This window comes from Typopeltis vanoorti, chromosome 14 (genome assembly GCF_054136105.1).
Source record: "Typopeltis vanoorti isolate ZY-2024b chromosome 14, IOZ_Tvanoo_1.0, whole genome shotgun sequence".
In the NCBI taxonomy this organism is placed as follows: Eukaryota; Metazoa; Arthropoda; class Arachnida; order Uropygi; family Thelyphonidae; genus Typopeltis; species Typopeltis vanoorti.
The window spans coordinates 73,467,884-73,487,885 of NC_143562.1; the positions used below are offsets into that span (position 1 = coordinate 73,467,884).

The 20,002-nt window shown below is 36.5% G+C and overlaps 1 protein-coding gene across 2 annotated transcripts in view; it reads left to right on the forward strand.

The window, feature by feature from the left end:
* The window catches only part of LOC150099662 (recQ-mediated genome instability protein 2-like), a 50,457-nt gene that overhangs the window by 13,378 nt on the left and 17,077 nt on the right, over positions 1-20,002 (forward strand). Inside the window, exon 2 of one of the 2 annotated variants that reach the window (XR_016549350.1) lies at positions 5,802-5,905. Coding sequence is in view for 1 of the 2 variants with exons in the window: in XM_090403767.1 (XP_090259893.1) it covers positions 5,802-5,904 (103 nt within the window). In the remaining variant the exon portion in view is untranslated. Of the gene's footprint in view, positions 1-5,801; positions 5,906-20,002 lie in introns of those variants that run through there. The other variant, XM_090403767.1, reaches the window with a different exon arrangement.

Consider the following 20,002-nt stretch of genomic DNA (forward strand, 5'->3'; position numbering starts at 1 on the left):
TTATTGTTTATAGTGATGTCATCCTGCTAATTCAGGACACAAGAGTATGCAGATAAGTTGAAATAGAATATGATCACCATTTAGTTAAGCATTATAATATTGAATATTATATTGAAAAGTGTGTAGGAAAGTTTTTAAAAAGAATCAATTGAATAACTTTCAGAGGTGAACTGTAGACTCAAATATACAGATGTTATTCAAGCAAAAATGAAAGCGTTTGAAGACAAGAATCAAACCTTGGAGATGAAGTGGGAAACTGAGAAAGCATCAGTCAATTCAGCTAAGGTAACATATGGTCAGCATGTGCTCTTAGAGAATACAGAGAAATATGCCAAAGAGAAGCAGTGTATAAAAGTAGTTAAACAAAATTTTAGGGAAGACTTATTTATTTTCTATAAGAATATAGAAAATCAACATCAGGAAGGTGGCAAAATGTTTTGGAGACTGTTGAAAAATAACTTAGAAATGGAAGAAAGATGTGAAAGAAATGACATGACAACTGAAGATATTGTAGATGTCTTGAGTAATTACCTTGAAATATTTTTAAATGAGAAAAGGAGTAACAGAATGGTGATTGGAAATATTCAAGAGGAATGCAATCAACAATACATATTATTGTATTGTATTACTGGAGGAAGGGAAACGATAAAAATTTTAATTGTTGGCTGCACTGCATAAACTATAGAGGAACAAACTCCAACTCAATATCAGCAGTGTGGAGGGTTGGCACCATCAGCATAAGAAGTATCAACAGTAATGAAATGGAATTAGTAGAAGAATTGAATATGTCCTAATTAGAAGGCTTGGTCAGAGGGTCAAACTCTAGATTGGAATAGAGTTCTCATAGTGCCTGTCTATAAAATGGGAAATAAAATGATAGAAATATAAAAATAAAATCATATTAAAAATGAGAATATTAGAGAGGAACTCGACATTGTTAGCATTCAAGAATGTGTGCCATCACTTAAACAGAATAGGAGAGAAAAGGTTAGCAAAATCAGTTTTTGCTTCCAGGATAGCAGGAAAAAAGACCCACAGGAAGATCAAGATCTGTGTGGGCTGATATTGTAAAAAGTGTTGAAATATGGGGGGGATGAAAAGTTCTGATAACACTTAGAACAAAAATGATATTAAAGCAACTGATATAACCACAAGAAAGAACATATCTAGCTGGTATAAATTATAGGAATATGATTCTCCCAAGTCACTGCAATTGTGTCTGGGTGAAATGGCTGCAAGATGGGAACTGACAGAGTTTGAAAAGGGACGTTATGATAGGATGCCATGTTGCGGGCCTATCTGTTTGGCAAATTGTTGAAAATTGAGCTATTCCTAGTTAATAGTTAGAAATACCATACTGAGAGGGAAGCACAGGGAGTCAATTGCAAGTGCTACCTGCAGTGGATGACCCACCACACTCACCAAACATGGCTGTATAGTCCTACGAAGAAAAATATGTAAAAATCACCATTCATCGGCTATCACGTCGAATGTGAAGTTCTGGGCATCGACTGAAACATGAATCTGCATAAAAACATTCAGAACAAGGCTCTCAATGTGGGTTTCCATGGTAAGACTGCAATATGCAAGCCCCTCATTTCCAGAACCCACATGCTGCTTTGTCTTCAGTGGTACAAACAGCATGTGCAGTGGACATATGGAAGCTTGGAAAGCTGTGTTATGGAGTGGCACATCATGCTACACCCTGTACTGAGTAGATGGACAGGTGTGGGTGTAGCAGATGCCTCTGATGCAGATGAATGTCTCTTACTAGAGTGGGTAACACCCTCCATCTATGAAATTCAGAAGTGGTGGTGTGAAGGTATGGTCCTTTCTCCTGGTTTGGCCTTGGACCTCTGTGGCGCCATGAACATTCTGGGCAATGCAATGGTTCCTACCTTATGTTTCTACAGAACTCACCATTGTCTTTTTCAGCAAGACAATGCACTGTGTCATAAGGCTGTTGTTGTAACTAACTGGACATCAATGTCACCACACTTGATTGGCCTTCACAGAACTTTATCTCAACCTTATCGAACATCTGTGGGATGAACTGAAACATTTGGTAAAGTCAAGGGATGTCCAAAACCACATCACATGCCTACAGGAGGAATGGTCCAAAATTCCCATTGATTGTTATCATAGCTTGTGGAAAGTATGCCCCATAGGATTGCTGCAGTCATTGCAGGATTCTACATCTTATTGAGGTGGGTGCCATGCCTGTTTATCTCATACTGTGGTGTTTGTTGACTTCTTTCTAAGCAGTGTACATCATAGTTCTGTTCATCATACTTCCAAGAAAATGAAAGTTGTCAAATCCTTAATTAAGAGATCATATAGCATTTGTTACAATAAGAGCATCTTTAATTGAATGAAATCAAAACTTTAATTTGAATCAAATGGCTACAACTATCATTGTGTTCTACAGTTTATAGACTCCTATATTCCTACATTCAAGTATAGCACAATAGACAGCATGTTCTGATCCCTTATATTTTTAGCATTACTGCATGCACCTATAGGGAGAATCTTGAAGTTTTACCTGATACTTGCACATATTCCTATCAGCAGAATTTCTTTTATCTTACTGACTACAAAAAATGAACTTTGACCTTTGTCTCCAGCTGGTATTTACCAGATTCCTTGTGAATGTAATCTAATATACTTTGGACAGACAGTCCAAAGTATGTTAGATTGAATATGTTAAACCTCAAAAGGCTAATCTTGCATGAAATGGTATTGAGACCAAACATTGGTATCCTTTGGAACATGGCTCACCTTCTCTACAGAAGCAGTTTTAAATATGAATGTCTTTTCAAAGAAGATTATGAAGCTTTGTTACACTGGCCTATTCTAAATTGCAATGATTGCTTCTCTCTCTCTCTTTTTCTCCCCAAAAGTTTGGGAGATTATCATGCTATTTACATGTCAGAAATTATTTATAATATATTTGATACAATCCTTGTGTGTAGCAGTTGCTACAGTTGTTCTATTTGCCTTATACTCTGTCTCTTTGCTCCACACTGATGTACTGTTAATTTCAGTATAAAATATTTGTACTAATTTCATTAAATTCATTTACTCTGTCTGATATGTTTTTTCTCTTGATTACTATGTCACAGGTTCCATTAAATTTAAGTCACATCATGTTTACCATTAAAAAAGCAGAGCAAATCATTCACAGGGAACTTCAAATACAAGGTGTCTGAAAAAGCACTCCAGAGTTTTCAATGAAATTTATTTTATGACATTCTGAAGCAGAAATGAATGTTATGGAACTCAACGTGTGCACCATTTACAGCTCTACAGACATCAAAACGGGGAATTCCACCTCAGACTATGCTCGGATAAGCATATCCATAGGAATTGCTTCTATGGTTGCTGTTATTCTATGGTGCAGTGGGAAAGGGACTGGATGTTTTTCTTTGATACACAATGCTTTTTATGTAGCTCCAAAGGAAGAAATCCATTGTAGTCAAATCAGACTGCATGGTGGCCAAGCAATGAGACCTCCTCTGCCTGTCGATTTTCCTGGGAATTGGTTGTTGAGCACAGTCTGTGCAGTTGCTGCATAATGTGGCAGGGCTCCATCCTGTTGAAAAATGAGGACCTCCACATTCTAAATCTGGGGAAATAAGAAGTTCTCTAGCATTTCCTATTTGAACTGCCATACAATGGTCTTTTGATTGAATAAAAACAACCATAGAAGCAAGAGAGCACATGGCATTTTGTTTTGCTTTTTTATGTTTCTAGGGCTGTAAATGTGCACATATTGAGTTCCACTAACAGATAATCAAACTTGTGACATTGTACTTTGATAATATATGCTGTATACATTCCTGCTTCAAAATATCATAAAATAAATTTCATTGAAAATCCTGGAGTTCTTTTTAGGACACCCTGTATTAGCAAATAAATATAGAAAGCCAGTAGTCGTCCTTTTACAACAGGGTTCTGTTCTGATAATCTGGTCATAAGTCAGAAATCACTATATGAACCATGAAGGATATGTTAACAATTCTAAACATGCATGAATAAATTGTGTAGGTCTGTTTTGTTATATTTTAATATAACAAAATTTGTTTACTATAATGCTATAGTAAATAATAATACGGGAATGTATCGCGTTTCTGTGCACTTCAGCTGGCTGGAAACATGGATTATGAGTAATTCTTCAAAATTGTTGCTGTATTGATTGGACAATTCATTCTAGGAGGCAGGGGAAGCTGGGTCATCAGCAGTGAATTCTTCAAATCCAGGAATTGCAACAAAGCATTCAGAGGATGGTACACCAGATGCATAACTTGTGGAGTCCAAGCTCATCTTCAGGGAATGGTCTGACAAGTCTGACAACAGGAGTGGGTGTCTTTAAAAATTTGTACATTACATCCAACTTAGTTTGCACATATTTCTGTTTCTTTTCTCATAAATTTCCACGTGTAGCAAGCAACTGCTGCTTGTACTATTCTGTCTACTTTGGTAAACATCTCCATTTTGGGGTCTATTTTCTCTAATAGCCAAATTGCTTTTATTAACAAAAGCAAATGCATCTGCCAATTTTTTCACCGCAAACGTTTTTTGGGAATGCTTCTTTTTATTCTGCTGCTTTCTCTCTCTCTCTCTCTTTCCCCTATGCTTCTAGCTTTATAAGGTCTTTTAGGGAGCTCTTCTTTCAGCTTCTCAACTGCTCTACATCTTCATTGTCAATCTCCAGATCTTTAGCTCTCTTGTAAGACTTTTGTCTTGTTGGATCCTGTGAATGTATGAACATATATTTTCAGCAGCTTCTTCCAAACATCATTCCTCCATCACCTCATTCATGCTGCTGCATCTATATTCTTTGTACAATGCATAATATTATTATTATTGTACAGGTGCCTCCATGGAGTCCGAAGACTCATCACAGGAGACCCCAACTATCCACGCAATCTATCATACCTCTCCTAAACCCATTAACAGACAAAGCGCTCACAACTGACTCTGGAAACCCATTCCACTCATTCACAACTCTCCAAGCAAAAAATCTGGTCCTCACACCCCTATTAACCATACCTTTATTCAACTTCCAGGGATGACCCCCTTGTTCTGGCCCCCTCCAGCCAAGTGCTGAAACATTTCCTCTGCATCAATCCTATAAAGCCCTTTAAGCAACTTAAATGTTTCTATTATATCCTTTCTTTTTCTCCTATCAATCATCTTCTGCAATTCTACACATACCCTATCTTTCTTCATAGGGAACATTCCACAGACTACTCATCATCTTGGTCACTCGTCTCTGAATCTTCTCTACCGATTCCACATCCCCAAGAAACCCAGGAGACCAGACTCGAGCACAGTAATCCAGATGTGGATGTATCAAGGCCTTATAAAGAGGAATAACTCAAATCATTGTCTCTTTGACATACTGTTTGAAATGTAATATAGCTTGTATGTGTGTGTATGTATATGTAAGTATGTATGTATATACTCCAGATAATGACCTATAAACATATGAAGGTTGAAATATTGGGAAATTAATTATTTCTAACACAGTTGTAGTTTCCATAATTTGTCTGAAATGAATGATATATAACAAGATTTTCAAGACATTTATGTAATAACATATCAATCAAATTGATGTTTATATACATTTTTCTGTAGTAATAATTATTCCAATAAAATTTATTGCTAGAGAAATTGTGTAAAGTGGTTAAAATTAAATTTAGACATCCTATCACTTCCATTTTTTCACATATTCTAAGATTTTAATAATAATTAGTTTGTTAATAATATAACATCAGGTTGATTTTTATCTCTTTCAGATAAATAAAGATAATGACAGTCTTATTTTAAATGATGATACAGGACAGGTCTGTGTAAAATCAGTATCTTCTGCACCAGGTGCCGGATCATGGTTATCACTAGGTATTCTGTTTTTGAGACATTAATAGAACAATTCATGTTTTTGTTAGATATTTTACCAGTGCATACATAAAGTTTCACTGGATATTAAGAAAAAGATAATTAGGTATTTGATCATTTTGCATAATATTAAGATATTATGCGACATTATCAAATTTAAACATTCTGCTTCATTCTTTCTTGGTACCATATGCAAAAAGCAAGTTAATTATATTATAAATTCAGTATACTGATACATTACCCATAATTATTTCACTGTTAGTTTACATCTCTAATGAAGGAAAGAAAGAATTCTGCTAGTATGGTTTGATTATTCGTTATGTTCACTACTGTTGTATTTGAAAGATATGGGATTACGAATTGCGATTGTTTTTACTGTTATGGACTTGGACTTTGATGGAGCCATTTGTATTGACCATTATATGAGTGAAGTAACCCAAAAGTATTTGAAATTTGTCTTTTAGTATTTTAGTGTTTATATGCTGTTGTAAAGAATTATCTATGCCAAATGAAAGAGCTTATTCTTGTGAACAAGGTTGCTTAATGTTTATTTAATTTTATTATTTATCTCAAATGATCGACCAAATAGTCAGATTCAAGAACTTTGCTTTATTTGCAATGTATCCAAGTTCAGTCTAAAACATCTGTAGAGTGATAATCAGAATATTATTAAAAGAGCATAGCATTTGACTGATTGACAAAAATCCAAGGTTGGCAACATTGCTCTTGAAGATCAAAGGAAATCCCAGTTTTTATCAGGTGAAAACATGCTACAATTGAAAAGAAAATCCCCCCCCCCAAAAAAAAAAGAAAAAAAAATTAACTTGAGCTTTTTTCACTTGCTCCACTCACCCACAGCACTCATGTGTGATAGGATCCAAATTTTTCATGTGGGAGACAGACACACACACACACAATAGACATGAGACCAGAGAAATTTCTAATGAAGAAGAAAACAGAAGATTCATCATGCTCCCATATATTAGCCCTGTGTCCATAAAACTTGCAAAAATACTAAAGGAATATAAAATCAAAATAGTATTTACTCCCTTTATCAAGATGAGATCACTACTAAGATCTGCAAAACCTCAGCATAGCCCACTTCAATATCCAGCTGTTTATTGACTATGGTGTGATTGTCGGTCATCTTACTATGGACAGGCTGAAAAAACAATCAAACAAGACATTGAAGAACACATTCGAGTTATTGAATACCATAGAAACGAAGCCTCAGCTTTGTCATCATTCATGCTTTCGCTTCAGCTGACCCACAAGATGCTTTGCAAATCAGACATCAAGTTTTATAAGATAAATCAGAACTATTACACTGCTGCTATGATACAACAGAAAGAAAAATATGGGAATCTTTGGAAATAGCATTAGATTCTAAACATTTAAATATTAACAAAGGTATTAACTTGTCTGAATACATCCTAGCCTTCATTAATCAAGAACATGCACATGAACGCATAAACACACAGAACATTTGGAACAATCAGAAATAATTTTTAAAAAAATAACGTGAGTTTCTTTTGTATAACTGTAACATTTGTCACCTTTGTTAGTCTTTACTGTTTTGTCTACTAGTTTGTTTATTGTACCTGAAGAAATCCCGTACACACACACACACACACACACACACACACACACACATATATTACTGTGTGTGTGTGTGCACACACACTATGTTGACAAAAGTATTTGGACACCTAATTGTGATAAGAAAAGAAAAAAAAGTGTTTTAATTATATTTCTAGTACTGAGTGGGACCACCTTTGGCCTGAATCACAGAACAGAAGCTACCCTTCAGGCATATGCTTTCAACCAATTTCTGAATGTCACAACAGTAATATTCTTCCATTCTTTGCACAAAGCTTGCTCCCTATTACTGATGCTGATGACAGCCACTGTGGTTCCAAAGCAAATTCAGCAGTTTAATTAGTCCCAAAGGTGTTGGATAGAGTTGAGATCTGGACTCAGAGCCGGTCAGTCCAACACTTCAACATTGTTTTGTGGAAACCAATCGCAGACACTTAGTGCAGTATGACACGGAGCATTCTCATGCTGAAACATGCAGGGGTCACTTCCGAAGTACTTCCACAGCATCGGAAGCATGAAGGTATCCAGGATGTCCAGGTAACTATCAGATGTCATGGTTTTGAGCACGTCCACGAATGGACCAAGCCCCATCCAACTGAAACACCCCATACCATTACCAAGCCTCCACCAAACTTGACAGTTGGAATGATGCTATCCTGCCAGAAACATTCCCCAGGTAATCTCCAGATACAGACATGATCATCAGAGTGAAACATTTCAAAACAGATTTATCGCTCCATAGAACTCTTGTCCAATCAGTCCAGGAACAGACCACTCCAAATGTTATTTGGCATTGGGGGGGGGGGGTGCACAGCTTGTTCACAGCAGCTCTGCTATGGTAATAACCTAAAGCATACATTGATGATGTGTTGTATGCCTAAACATTCCAAGACAGAGCTTGTTGATCTTGGTCGGTGAGTGTCAGTGGCTTCCCAGGCTGTTTATCTGTTATGGTAGCAACATCAGCTTTCCATCTACAAATGACATAAGCAACAGTGGATATTAGTATACTGAGATAGATAGCAATGTCACAGACAGAAACACTACTGATGGGACACCCAACTACTGTCCCACGTTGGAAGAGTGTCAGTTCAGCTGAATGTGTCATCTTGTCATTGGGTACAGTGCAAAACATGCAGCTATCCCACCTTTTATTACCAGACTTAAGCAGACACTCCCTGAATATCTGCATGTGGTAGGATCCAGAACGGTATGTGAGATGCCCAGATACTTTTGTCAATATAGTGTGTGTGTATATATACACACAATGTTGCCAAAAGTATCCAGACAGCAACTGTTCATATTTCTTGTCGCTACAGCAGTGCTGTTAGTATGAGGTCGTGCTTCCTTTTCCTGCTGTTACAGCTGCTATTCTTCAGGAAGGCTCTCTCCACTAAGTTCTGATAAACTGCTGCTGCTGCTGGAATTCATTTCCATTCCTAATGTAGTATGGCAAACAGTTGACAAGTGTTGTGCGAGTAAGTCTGGCATGCAACCTTTACTGCAGCTCATCCCAAAGTTGCTCAGTAGGATTCAGGTTGGGGCTTTGGGCTGGCCAGTTTAGTTCTCCCACCTCCATACTACCTCCATGTCCTCAAACTGCAGCGCTAGGACCCTTGCTTTGTGAGCTGGTGCATTATTGTGCTGATACAGGAAAGAGCCTATTCTAAACTGCTGCCACAGTGCAAAGAACAGAATTATTGAGAATATCATGGTAGACATCACATGGGTTTGGTCCAAACCAGAAAAACAGCTCTAGACCATTATGCTACTGTCTCTAAATTTCATGGTCTATAAAAGACAACATTCCTATAAATATTATTCACTAGGTATCTGCCAGGTCCAGACTTGTCCATCGGTGGTGTTGTTTGCACCATTCCAGATGACACTGAGCATTGGCATGCGTAATCAAGGGCTTGTGAGCCACAGCACAACCACAAACCCACCGTCCTGGAAAACAGTTTTGGCATCCATTCCAGAGCTCATGTGGAAGTTGTTTGCGATGGTTGCCGAGGCTGACTGACGATTTATTGTGACATCACGCTTGAGAGTTTGCAGGTCCCAATTTGTCAGTTTCTTAAAAGGGGGTTTGGTGCTTCCATCACATTTCCACTTCAAGTAACCTCACTAACAGTAGATCAAGGCACATGCAATATGGCAGAAATCTCTCACTGACCAAACTTGTGGGCTCTATCATATCACGTTTGAATGGACTCAACTCTTTTTGTCCACTCACCTTGACAGCAAAGAATGTCTGCATTGCTAATGACCACGTGCCTATACTATATAGCGTTGCAGACGTGTATCTACATCATATGAGCAAGGCAACGTAGAACTATGGGATGTCCAGACAGGGCAACATAGTACACACACACACACACACACACACACACACACACACACATATATATATATATATATATATATGACAGAATGATCATTGACTCGGTTAACATACATAGTTTTATGAAAAAAATTGAATGACTAGAACCGAGATTTAATTAAAAAGTTTTTAATATAAACACACTACTAGTTTCGGCCTGTAACAGCCTTCTTCAGGTGACATTATAAAAGAAAAAACACTAAACATTGAGGGTTAAAAGACTATGAACAACATAGACAGTCTTTATACATAATTAGCATTAAAACGTTGTAGTTGTATTTGAAGCTGTTCTTTCATTTGTTGCATTGTTGGGAGAGTGCGTGCTTGCTGCATCACGTGAACGCCAATACATGATTACAGCTGAATGACTATCTGGGAGGTTGTAGCTTAAGTTGTTATTTAGATGAACAGGATTGAAGATGATTTCTCTCGATTCCACAATTTTTCTCTCTATTTCGTCACTGCAACGGAAGATGTTTGTAGATTTTTCCCAGCAGACTTTGTGACTTTGGTTATCATCATTAGGATTAGCTAAGAAGAGGATATGACTTGATAATGCACTTGCTCGCTGTCTCTTGTAAGTAATGTCTCTCGTGTTCTTCCATATGCATTTCGACAGATTTGTCTGTCTGCCCTAAATAAGGAATATCGCAGTCACATAATATTTTATATATACCCTGGCATATATAAAATATTATGTGACTGCAATATTCCTTATTTCGGGCAGACAGACAAATCTGTCGAAATGCATATGGAAGAACACATGAGAGACATTACTTACAAGAGACAGCGAGCAAGTGCATTATCAAGTCATATCCTCTTCTCAGCTAATCCTAATGATGATAACCAAAGTCACAAAGTCTGCTGGGAAAAATCTACAAACATCTTCCGTTGCAGTGACGAAATAGAGAGAAAAATTGTGGAATCGAGAGAAATCATCTTCAATCCTGTTCATCTAAATAACAACTTAAGCTACAACCTCCCAGATAGTCATTCAGCTGTAATCATGTATTGGCGTTCACGTGATGCAGCAAGCACGCACTCTCCCAACAATGCAACAAATGAAAGAAGCTTCAAATACAACTACAACGTTTTAATGCTAATTATGTATAAAGACTGTCTATGTTGTTCATAGTCTTTTAACCCTCAGTGTTTAGTGTTTTTTCTTTTATAATGTCACCTGAAGAAGGCTGTTACAGGCCGAAACTAGTAGTGTGTTTATATTAAAAACTTTTTAATTAAATCTCGGTTCTAGTCATTCAATTTTTTTCATAAAACTATATATATATATATATATATATCATCATCATCAAATTCCTCCCATGTACCCTCAAGGGGTGTACAGGATATGATAGTACTACATGAAAAAAATTACATCATTATTAATTTCCTATCTACAATTTTCCTCCAAATCAGTCTGTTACTTGTCAAGACTCCAACATTATCAGATCTTATATTTCTATCGTCTAAAGCACTTTGTATCGTATCAATCCACCTATATCTTGGCCTTCCTCTGGGTCGTTTTGCTGCCACCCTGGCAGAGAACACTTGTTTTGCTAATCTTTCCTCGCCCATTCTATTTAAGTGACCATACCACCTGAGATTAGCTCTGCTAACGCATTCCTGGATGCTGACAATGTCAAGTTCTTTCCTAATATCCTCGTTTTTAATATGATATTGCCATTGTTGCCATCTGTTCACGCCTATAATCTTTCTCAGGACTCTCATATCTGTGGTCTCTAGTCTTTGGTCAAGTGTTTTACTGCTGACCCAGCTCTCAGATCCATAAGTTAAAACTGGTTTGAACACTGTCTTGTATACAGCTAATTTAGTGTTCCGACTAATTTCTCTCTTATTCCATATGAATTTATTCAATTGACTTCCCACCATACCAGCTTTGCTGATTCTGTTGTCTATTTCTATATTTAATTTACCATCTTCAGTAAAAATCGTGCCTAAATAGCTGAAATGTTTTACTTGTTCCACAGGTTCTCCATTCACAACACAGTTGACATTTTCAATGATTCTGCCTATTTTCATTGTCTTTGTCTTTTTATTGCTGACCTTCATACCATATCTATTACAACAGCTATTCAATTTAGTCAGAGAATCTTGCAGACTTGTAGCAGATTTATTTAGAAGTATAACATCATCTGCATAAAGCAAAGAGCTGACATTAACATCTCCAATTTTGATATCATGTTTAATACCACTTTCCTTCATAATGTGATCCATATAGATAATGAATAACAGAGGGGATAATGTACATCCTTGTCTCACACCAGATTTAACATTAAACCATCTTCCTGTACTTCCTTCAATTCTGACTGCTGACTTACAACTCAAATAAAGACTAAGTATTGCTTGGTATAATGCCCCATTCACACCATATAACTGCAGCGTATTGAATAGCTTCTCTCTTGGCACCTTGTCATATGCCTTTTCCAGATCGACAAAACTTAAATACAGATCTCTGTTATATTCCCATGCTTTCTCGACTATTTGTCGTAAAGTGAAGATCTGATCCTGACAGCCTCTATTTGGCCTGAATCCAGCTTGTTCTTCACCAAGCTTTTCTTCCACAATTCTTCTCAACCGTTTCTCAAGTATACTTGCATAGATCTTGCCAGGAACACTCAGTAGAGAAATACCTCTGTAATTCTCACATTCAGTTTTATTTCCCTTTTTATATATGGGTACTATGAGAGCTCTACTCCAATCATCGGGAATTCGTCCCTCTGTCCAGGCTTTCTGAACTATGCAGTGCAGCCACTGTAATACTCTTATACCACCATACTTCAGCATTTCTGGTCGAATATCATCTACTCCTGCTGCCTTTCCACATTTCAAGCCTTTGATGGCTTTTTCTACTTCAAGTATGGATATGTATTCCTGACTGCATGCCTGGTCAGTGTTTTTTACCACTGTGCTGTCATCACTGCTTGTTTCATTGAGCAGTTTTTCAAAGTAATTACTCCATACTTCAAGGATATCTTTTTCTCCCGTTTTCATGTCACCTTTATCATCTCTAATTCCTTTTACAGCACTCTTTCCTCCATTCTTAAGTTTCTTCAACAACCTCCAGAATATTTTGCCACCTTCTTGATATTTATTTTCTATATTCTTGCCAAAGTCCTCCCATGACTTTTGTTTAGCTAGTTTTACACAGTGTTTAGCATTCTTGCATTTGTCTCTATATTCTCTAAGAGCAAAAGCTGACTTATTTGCCAGGAACTTTTGGTATGCTTTCTTCTTTTCCTTCACTGCCTCTTTAACTTCCTGTGTCCACCAGGGAGTTCTGATTTTTTTATCCTTACAAACAACCTCACCACATGCCTCTCTGGCAGAATCAATCAATGGTGACATGAAAACGGGAGAAAAAGATATCCTTGAAGTATGGAGTAATTACTTTGAAAAACTGCTCAATGAAACAAGCAGTGATGACAGCACAGTGGTAAAAAACACTGACCAGGCATGCAGTCAGGAATACATATATATATATATATATATATATTTATATTCCCAAATACTTTCTCTGAATAGTGGGCTAAATCATCTGCAAAGAATTTTTATTTTTTGGAACATTCTGTGAATACCATCTAATGCAGCTGGTTTTTGAAATTTACCTATCATAAGACAGTTTTTACAGCTTGGTAATAGTGAAACTTTGACTTCAATTTTTTATAAAAGTGTGTGCCAAAGATGAGAAATTTTCAAAGTAGCACTATTAATATTTTTACTGCAAAATAGCAAAGCAAAAATACAATGTTCTTATGGCATATTTCAAAGTTCTTTTTAAGGGCAGATAATAACATTAACCTTCATATCTAACTTTCATGACTTAACCATCTTACCGGCCATTAAAGATCAAATACGAACCCTCAAAAGCTTCGTATCCATCATAAATTTCAATGTAATATCGATGGTATTACAATTTTAATATGCACTTCACATCCATGGAAATCTGGACGTATATATACGTCCTGGCCGGTAGCATGGTTAAAGATACAACTTTTTAGTTGTATCTTTATGTATCTATTTGTAAAAATTACAGTAATTTTAGCTGATTGGTACTCCCTAAACAACTGAATACTGGAACCCAGAAAGAAAAAGTAGTGGTCACAATAATCAAATTGCAAAGATATAACATGGATATAGATAAGAGAATAATTATTTCATTTCTTATCAGATAAAATGAAGTAATAGATTTCGGATACTAAAATGTTATATCTTAATTGTGAAAAGTAAGAAATACAAAATTAGAAAAAAAGTAAATATGGTTGCTGTGAGCAGTCATGGCAGGTAGGAAGGAGGAGTTATGATTGGAATACTTCAAAACGAACACAAAATTTAAATCAATTTCATATAGGACATGTTTTAATTTTATCATATTTCACAATGGTTAAGAAACAGAATTATTATTATTATTGAAATGAGCACTCTACAAATAATGACAGCAACAACAGTAATAATATGTTTTGTTTTTCAACTGCGAGTTCATTTGAAATTATACAGAATATAAATTTGTAATATTTTAAAATTAGCCTTAAAATAAGAATTTAATGCAATTTAACATAATGTCTTGTTTATAAAAGTAGAAAGAGTTGTTCACAGACAATAGCAGTGTATCTAAATCTGTAAGCATTAATGACATGACATGCATATTTTCATATATTGGAGTGGTGCAAGAATGAAATTTATTTCAATAAATGTTGCTTGATACTTTTTTATTTTTTCAGAATATTTTAAAATTATTTAACCTCTCAATTAGCTGCTGGGGATACTCAGACTCCTTAAGATTATTCGTGGAATGAAGATCATTGGCATTCTGCCTTTTATCATATAATTATCCTTCTCTGCTGTTAATCCCTTAATGGTAGTTGTAGAGGCATTAGTTGATTAACTGCTATCGAATGACCTTCGTGCCACTTTGTGATTTACAGTGTACTGTGTCACTTGGAATTTCCTTCATTATCCCTCGACATTTGAACTTTTTGCTGTACAGTTTATTTATCGTCTCTTCCCAAAAATAAAATTGAATTTCACATGTGTGAAAATAATTAATCCTGAAATTACTACAGATCAGCCTTTGCATTGAAATTATTTAGTAGTAGAAAATTTGCTGCTTTTATTCTTCAAATTAGTGCAATGGAACGAGACAGTTTGTCTTTCAGTTTAATGACAATATTAAATTATTTTCGAGCATATCATTATGTTAAATATTTATAATTTTTTTAAATAAGATTTATTGAAATAAATTTGAACTTTTGTTTTCTTTCCTTGAAAAATACCTTTATGTGGATTGCCACATTTCAGGTTTAGAAATGAGCTTTTCTGTTTTTGTGAACAACAATTGATGTTAAATTGCATCACTTGCTTTTGCTTTCTGATTGTGAGGCCTGTTTTTTTTTCTAATATCAAAAATTTATATCCAGTAATATTTCAGTAAGAACATATTCACCTTCTGCTTGAAATTGCAACAGATGATGTTTTTTACTCTTTTTTTTTTGTAGGGTGCATAGTCTTATAATATAATATCATTATTATAATATGGCTTAACCACTGTAGATATGAAAATATAGGAAACATATCCTGTACAGATTTCAAACTTTATGCTAATTTGGAAATTTTTCAGTTGCATTCCCCCCACTCTGCTCTTGGAACTGAATTATAAATAACTACTCTGTCCAATTTTCTACTGGTTTGAAAGTTTTCACTGACAGTATTCAAAATCTATTACCGCATTTGCTGGCATACAAGATGCACCAGCCTATAAGATGCAGCCCCTTTTTGCATTTTTTGTACGCATTTTTTAGGAAAAAAAGCTTTATCACTGAATATTATAATGAATTGCAGTATTTCAAATATAAAGTGATAAGTTGGTCTGCTTTCAATAAACACCTAATCTAACTAGGAAAGAGTACCCACCTTTTAATCTTCTTTGTCAAAAACCAGAAATTCATGTGCAGAACTAAATAAGAGACACTTGAAACCTCTTCTAAATCAGAATCTGAGTCCTCATACAACAAATTGTGCTCTGTGCCATCCAGTGCATTACTAATGCCACACTTCTTAAATGATTTAACCACTGTCTCAGTTTTCACAGCATCCCATGAAGCTTTGACCCACTCACAAACTTGCGAAATGCTAGGCTTCTTCCTGATGGCGTAACCTCAAAATCTGATGACTGCATCCAGCAGTCTTCTGGATGCAGTGTTCCACTTCTCCTTCATAAATTCCTTAAATGGTGTATTAATACAGACATCTAAAGGTTGAAGCTGACTAGTTAGACCTCCTGAGATTACAGCTAACTGAGTTTTCAATTCCTTGGGTTTATTTTTAACATCTTCTGTTCTGTGAGAACGAAACTGATCTCATACTAGCAGGGCAGGCTTCTTCAACAGTCTGTCAGAGCACCTAGACCAAATGTTATCCATCCCTAACTGGAATATTATAATGTATTCCAGTAACTGGAATACATAACTAACGTAACTGGAATGCTCTCGCACACCGCAAGAAAGAAATTGCGTAACTCAGAACAGAGAAAATTTCCAGAAATGAAAGTAATAAAAAACTGAGTGTTGGTGTATAAGATGCACCCTGTTTTTCAGACCTATTTTCAAAGAAAAAAGTGCGTCTTATACGCCAGCAAATACGGTACTTCATTTTACCATTTTCACAAAAGAAGTGAGGCAATAATGTTGTGTCTATCGAAGTAGGTACTTCTAATTCTGGACTATTTCTGGGCAATCTGCAGTTAGTTGTTCAGCTATATGCTGAAATTATTCTAAATTTTAGAATATAAGTTTATTATAGAATATAATTCTAAGTTTTCAAGATATAGCAGTTTATATGTATGCCACAAATAGAAAGTTCAGTAGTTTTTTGTTTTTTTTTTCTTAAAAACATTCCTAGTATTACTACTTTCATTGCTGCTGGTTGTCATTTCTGAAATAGTCTGTCTTACAAGTACTAATACTCTTCTGAGCTGGAGGAAATGGCTAAAAGCATAGATTACTCTCACTGCTATTAGAAAGAAAGAACACTTCCCCAGAGGTCACACCAAAGAGCCTCAAGCTGTAGTGCAGAATACATCAGCAGTGTCTTGTTTCATTTTCAGTTATATCCTAAGCAGAAATACTGATATTTCTTTTATAGGCTGATACACAGTTTGTCAAAATAATTTCTTAATTTATAATTAGTTTTACTTTTATTATCAAAAAATTATAAATTATTTGATACAATTATCTAGGAAAGAAAGAAGGATTTGAATTTTTTTGAACTAGGTTTTAAAAAATTCCAAAACAGCAGCTAGAGCGTATGAGCAAAAGTCAACTGAATGAACCAACCAATAATAAAAGGTATGACAGGAAAAATAGACGTATGAATGTGAACATGAACAAAATGAAGGATAGAGTGCTGTATGGAGACTCGTTAGTACGAGGTGTGTTAGTAGAGGATTTGACAAAATCGTACCAACCTGGTGCGACCATAAAGGACGTAACTGAGTCTATTAGAGAGCAAAAGGAAAGGGTGAAAGAAATGATTGTTGTGGCAGGTACGAATGATTTGAAAGGAGATAAAATGGAAATGATAGTAGACCTGAATGAATTGTTTGAGGTAGCAAAAGAAAAGAGTGAGAGAGTTAGAATGATTAGTCTTTTGCCACGGTATGACAGTGAAATGTTTAAAAGGAGGGCTATAATTGTGAATGACTTTATGCGTGGGTTATGTATGACGCGTGGTGTGGAATTTGTGGATGTGTGGAGTGAGTTTGATGGGCGAAAGGATCTATATAAGATGGCTTGCATTTGAATGGTTACGGTGTAAGAAGACTTGAGAAAGTGTTGCTGAATGTAGTGGATGTGCAAATTCAGGGAAACTAGATTTGTTAAGCGGGGGGAGTAGAGATACAGTCCTTATGGAGGCAATTGAATGTAAGAATGAATATAATATGCCAGAGCAAATAAGGACAACAAATCTGAGTGGGATAGTTAATATAAGGCATCAAGGTAGGGTTGGGGCTAATGGGGGTCTTAAATTCATGTACACTAATACTAGGAGTATTAGGAACAAGAAGGAAGAGTTTTTGGCCATGGTTGGCACTTCCAGACCACAGGTTATAGGTATTAGTGAAACATGGCTGACTGTAGATGATATAACTAGTGGGATTGAATGTGATGGGTATAGTGTGTTCAGGAATGACAGAGAGAATAAAATGGGGGGAGGAGTATTGTTGATGATAGCTGATGAGCTCCAGCCAAGGAGAATAGAAGTTGAATTGCAGGATAGAGAAAAGAGCACATTTGAGGCCATTTGGTGTGAGATTGTGGCTAGCAGAACTAAATATACAATTGGGTGCTGCTATAGACCAGGTGATGGAAAAGATGGTGGTGACAGTATGCACAAGCAAATAGAAGAAATGGGTGGAAGGAAGGTGATTATTATGGGAGATTTCAACTATGGTCGCATTGATTGGAGTGAGGAGAGGACACACGGGAGGAAGGAACTGGATTTTATGCGGTTATTAAGGGATAACTATCTGCGACAGCATGTAATGGAAAATACTAGGGGTCAGAGAGTGCTTGACCTAGTAATTACATCTGAGGATTTGGCTGTAACAAATATGACCACATTGCCACCAATCGGTGAGAGTGATCATAGGGTCGTAACTTGGGCGGTGGCTAAAGGTGTAGAATTTTCGATTAAGACAGGGTACATGTGGAATTATCGGGCTGGAAAGTATGACAAGCTTAGGAGTTTGATTGGTTCAGTGCCATGGCATGTACAACTGCAAGGACTAGAAGTTGATAGTGCATGGGAGGTAGTTAAGAAGTGCTTGCATGAAGCAATGGCTGACTGTATACCTAGAGTCCGAATAATAAATCAAGTAGGGGTTAAATGGATGAATAACACCATTAAGCTTGAGTTGCAAAAAAAGAAACAACTATGGAGGGAATTTAAGGAGAAGGGTGACAGGCAGGCACATGAACGGTATAAAGCGCAGGCCAGAAGGGTGATGAGTGTGGTAAGAAAAGCAAAAAAGGATTACGAAAGAACATTGGCCATGCAGGCTAAAGAGAATCCTAAACAGTTTTTTAGATATGTAGCAAGTAAAAGGAAAAATGTACATGGCAGATTGATTTTAAAGAATGCCGATGGTAGGGAGGTAACTGAATCAGTTGAGATAGTTGAGTTACTGAGTGAGCACTTTGCAAAAGTATATCATCCAGGTGGTGACATTGCAGAAACAAATAAACCAGTAGATTATACGGGAATTGTGATTAATGAAGTGGAGGTGAGTAGTCTATTGCATAACCTCAATGTCAATACATCTGTGGGATTGGATGGTATACCAGCTCGTGTTGTACGAGAAGCAGCTAAAGAATTGTCAGTACCCTTGACCATTTTGTTTAATTTGAGTCTCGGGTCTGGGTTAGTCCCGAGCGGGTGGAAAGAGGGGAAAATAGTTCCACTGCATAAAGGTGGTTCCAAGACTGCTGTTGTAAATTACCGACCGATTAGCATATCAGGAATCATTGTCAAGGTCTTAGAGAAATTACTCAAGAAAAGAATACAGGATTGGATAGATGAAAATGCGATATTGTATGTGGGACAACATGGTTTTGTGAAGGGTAGATCATGCCTCAGTAACTTGCTCACGTTTTATAACACAGTGACGGCTGAACTGGATAGGGGTAATGGGTTTACAGTGATACTACTGGACCTTGCCAAGGCCTTTGATAGGATACCACATGGAACCCTAATCAGTAAACTGGAGCAGATGGGTATAGATATAGGGTTGGTGAGATGGATAAGAGGGTGGTTGAAGGAGAGATATCAAAGAGTGGTTTATTCAGGAGTGGAGTCTAAAAGACGTCTTGTGACTAGTGGAGTGCCACAGGGCTCTGTTCTTGGACCACTGCTTTTCAATTTGTTCATCAATGATATTGGAAAGGATCTGAGAGGAAGTGTTCACTTGTTTGCTGATGATGCAAAGTTGGGTAGAGCAATTGTGAGTGCACAAGATGTCAAAATTTTACAGGATGATTTGGATAGTTTGGAGGACTGGGCTAGGAAAAATGGATGTGAATTTAATGTGGCAAAGTGTAAGGTTAT